This window comes from Austrofundulus limnaeus, unplaced genomic scaffold (genome assembly GCF_001266775.1).
Source record: "Austrofundulus limnaeus strain Quisiro unplaced genomic scaffold, Austrofundulus_limnaeus-1.0 Scaffold83, whole genome shotgun sequence".
Classification (NCBI taxonomy): Eukaryota; Metazoa; Chordata; class Actinopteri; order Cyprinodontiformes; family Rivulidae; genus Austrofundulus; species Austrofundulus limnaeus.
In genome coordinates, this window is record NW_013952485.1 from 1,602,584 (window position 1) to 1,606,131 (window position 3,548).

Sequence of the window (3,548 nt, forward strand, 5' to 3'; positions counted from 1 at the left end):
CTAAAAAATAATTGCAACACATGATTCAACAAATTTGGGGGTTAAAATATTGTAATGCTTTTACTGTGATTTAATGATTTTTTTTATTTATTTAATCTTGTATTTACTCTGCGCCTTTTCTGTTCCACGTCAGTTTAACAGTTAAGAAAAGGCTTAATTTTTACACCCCATTTTTACATTAACAAATATTTTACATTTTTAGAATCTGTTATACAAACAAACCTAAATTTCTCAATTTTCCAAGACTATGTATTCACCTGGTTCACTACAATTTGGCTAAAAAATAATTGCAACACATGATTCAACAAATRCAGCCATAATGTTACAAGAGCAGACTRARACCCTGCATRTTATTTTCAGCATTTATGCATAAAYGTACATATATGACATCATAAATTTTGAAATCAGGTCACCTTAAGACGAGAATTGCAGCTTTGTACTTAACCAGTCCATTTCAATTGTGTTAGAGCAAATTCTATCATTTTATTGGAGGTGGGGGGTGTTATACTGAATGAATCAAATTCTTTTGAGGCTCATTGACCCCCCTAACCCCACCAGCTTACACCCATGGTCTGTATTTCTCCTCTATGGTCTGTCCTTGCATAAAGTCCAGTTTGTAGTCCAGAATCTTWTTTTGAACAGTTTTTGGATGCACCTCTGAATGTGGTCGCCTTCTTTAGGTGCTCTCACTTGGCAATGTCTAATGATGCAGCAAAATCCAATAATCMCAAAAAGACACTAGAGTTATCAGATCTTATAACTAACCAGATCTGATAACCCTAATCGTTTTCAAAGCAGAGCATAAATATGCTTTGCTTGACTTGTGTTTCTTTATTTGGTTGGAAAATTACTTGAAGCTGTGAACACCTGTGGTCCGTATATCCCTTTGTCCAGTTTGTACATTTGATAGGAAAATTAGACGCAGAAAGCAAAATATTGCCATCCTTACACCAAGTTGCCATGTTTTGTTTCTCTTATCATGCTTCAGGAAATGTCTTATTGTATGTCTTCTCTCTGCACCGGGTGGTTTAGGTTGTGTTAATGTTTTGTCTGTCTGGTCCAAGCTGCTTGWTTGCTAATTTCTTTTTTAATTTCAGTCTTTCAAAAAGTCACKGTTGTACACAGGTTCCACTCTACAGACGTTCCTGCTCTTGACCGTACCTCATGATGTCTAGCCTTAGTAGAGGTTGTATCATTGAGCCAAAATCAGCAGAATGTGTGCATGTGACACACTTATTTCTGTCCTGGTGAGACACTTTTCATGCCGCCTGCAGTTCAGATTTAAGCCAACAGGGTAATATGACAGATCTACTGATAAAYGCAGGCATTGAAGCTGTGCTGCCCCCAAATTGCAAATAAGCACAAAACTGGGAACAAATCATGAAATATAATTTTAAAGTAATCTAAAATTAATCAAAATGGTAGAAAAATACAGAGGAAAACAATACACAGCAAGCCAAATAATTGCAATTTTTTTTCTTAGGAGGAACTGCAGCTTTTACAGATTAGCCATACTTGTATATTCACCATTTGAAAATTAACTGAAAAAATAACAAGTTCAAACAAAAAGTTGTTTGTTTTTGTCAAGATATCACAGTTTCAACCCTTGTTAAATCAGCAGRTGACAGTATTTGTGTTTTTGTAAGTGGTACAGCTAAATCTATCTCCAACACTCCCATTAACTTTTACAAACTTATTTTAACTCTCATTTCTCTCATTCTGTCTAATTCTCACCCACTTAAAGTTTGTTTTGTCTCTAGACCACACACGGACTTGCAAACACACGAGCCACTGGATGCAGTGACAGATTTCTTTTTCTGTGGATCAGGCGATAATTTTCAAAGCAGTAGCAGCAAGGGGTTAATGAGGGGTCAAAGAGTTCAGATAAGAAACAACAGTTTTACGGCACCTACCTACCTGCAGCATGCTGATAGCTGTTTGAAGTGAGTGACCTCTGAACCCCAGTGGGTCAAGTGATCAACAACCTATAGGTCGTTTAGACAGGTCAGATGGGAGCGAGTAAATGATTTGTGTCACGACAGAATCTGGAGCAGGGGCAGATAAATTGTTCTAAATGATTACAACCCAACTCTATTTGTTTCCAAAGCTATTAGATTGTTGTCAGCTATCTACTTTCTTTGAGGTGGGATATATTTGATTAATTTCTAAATGAAATGATAAATCTTTCATTGAATAAATGCAGCTGGTTGAAACAAGTGCATCTTCAGGAACTGAAAATGAAATACACAAAATAGTAAAAGGCTTGATTGTTTTATAGTTTATATAGAATATCTGTCTTATTAATATTATTATATTGGCTTTCTAGCCTTGCTTCACTTTTTTAAATGTGCTACAATTCAAGCAAACACTTAACATCTGTGTGTCTTTCTCTCTTTCAGCATAGTGACCATCACAACTATCACCAGTGGATGTGGATCACCGAGGAGGGACTGTGATTTACAGATAGCAGCTCGTCTCGTCCATCGGCACCCCATCATTACATCAAGCAGGAGATAGGTGCTGTGAGACGAGAGGAAAAAAGGGACCTTTTTGTAAATGTCAGCAACAGTCAGAGCCTCAAATTTCCTCCATTAACTCTTTCCTCCGTGATGCTCTGTACTCTGAACCCCTTAATTACATAATGTCCTTCCTCATATTGCCTGGTGTTTGATGCATCTAGACAACACATGTACACAAAGGGGTAAAAAAAAAAAGGCTGAAGTGACTACAGCTCTCCTTGCTTTTTTTGTTGTTAGCAGTAGATCAGATCTTTTGAAGTGGTGTTCTGTGGAAGGTTCCTAAATGATTAATATATTGACTGTTGTAGATACTACTTGTATACTAGCTCTTTGAGCAACTGTTTGGAGTTTAATTTTGACTGGATCAATGAACTGAAGGCTAGATTACTATTTCAGTCAGGACGAACTTTCAGCAAGAATATTTTATTTCTGCAAGGGAAACATAAAAGACACAATAAAAAATAAACAATTTAAAACAAAAATAAATAAATAAAAGTTTAAAAATTACTCTCAGAAGTCATTTGCATACCTAAAAAAACTGTTTTCAGTCTGGATTTAAACATTGTCAGAGTGGAGACCTGTCTCACATCTTCAGGAAGACTGTTACATATTTTAGGAGCACAACACTGAAATTGAGCCTCACCTTGTTGGGCCCCAAATCTGGGCAACTGTAAGAGATTACTACCCAAGCTTCTTAGAGTCTGAGCTGGTTCATATAGCTCTAACATATCAGATATGTACACTGGCGCTAGACCATGAAGACACTTGCACACAGGTAGAGCTATTTAAAGTGTATCTTACCCCCCCTTGAAAAGATAACTCCGCCCCAAGGCGAAATTTGAAAAATGCATCAAAGTGGGTATGGGGAGGGGGTGTGGGTAGGGGAGGGGGGTTAGAGAGCGGAGGTGTGGCCAGGATGAGAGAACGTGACAGCTAGCATTAGCATAATTGATGCTGCATGGAGAGTGACCACAGCGACGCAGATAGTTACATCTCTGAACGTCTGAGGTAGAGGATTTTCACCCTCCC

At 37.6% G+C, this 3,548-nt stretch overlaps 1 protein-coding gene across 1 annotated transcript in view; it reads left to right on the top strand.

Annotated features, from left to right (window-relative positions):
- The window catches only part of sox1a (SRY-box transcription factor 1a), a 25,019-nt gene extending 21,657 nt beyond the window's left edge, over positions 1-3,362 (top strand). The window contains exon 3 of the mRNA XM_014011684.1: positions 2,400-3,362. Within this exon, the coding sequence (XP_013867138.1) occupies positions 2,400-2,456 (57 nt within the window). The 3' untranslated portion in view covers positions 2,457-3,362. The remainder of the gene's footprint in view (positions 1-2,399) is intronic.
- Positions 3,363-3,548: the final 186 nt, after the last annotated feature.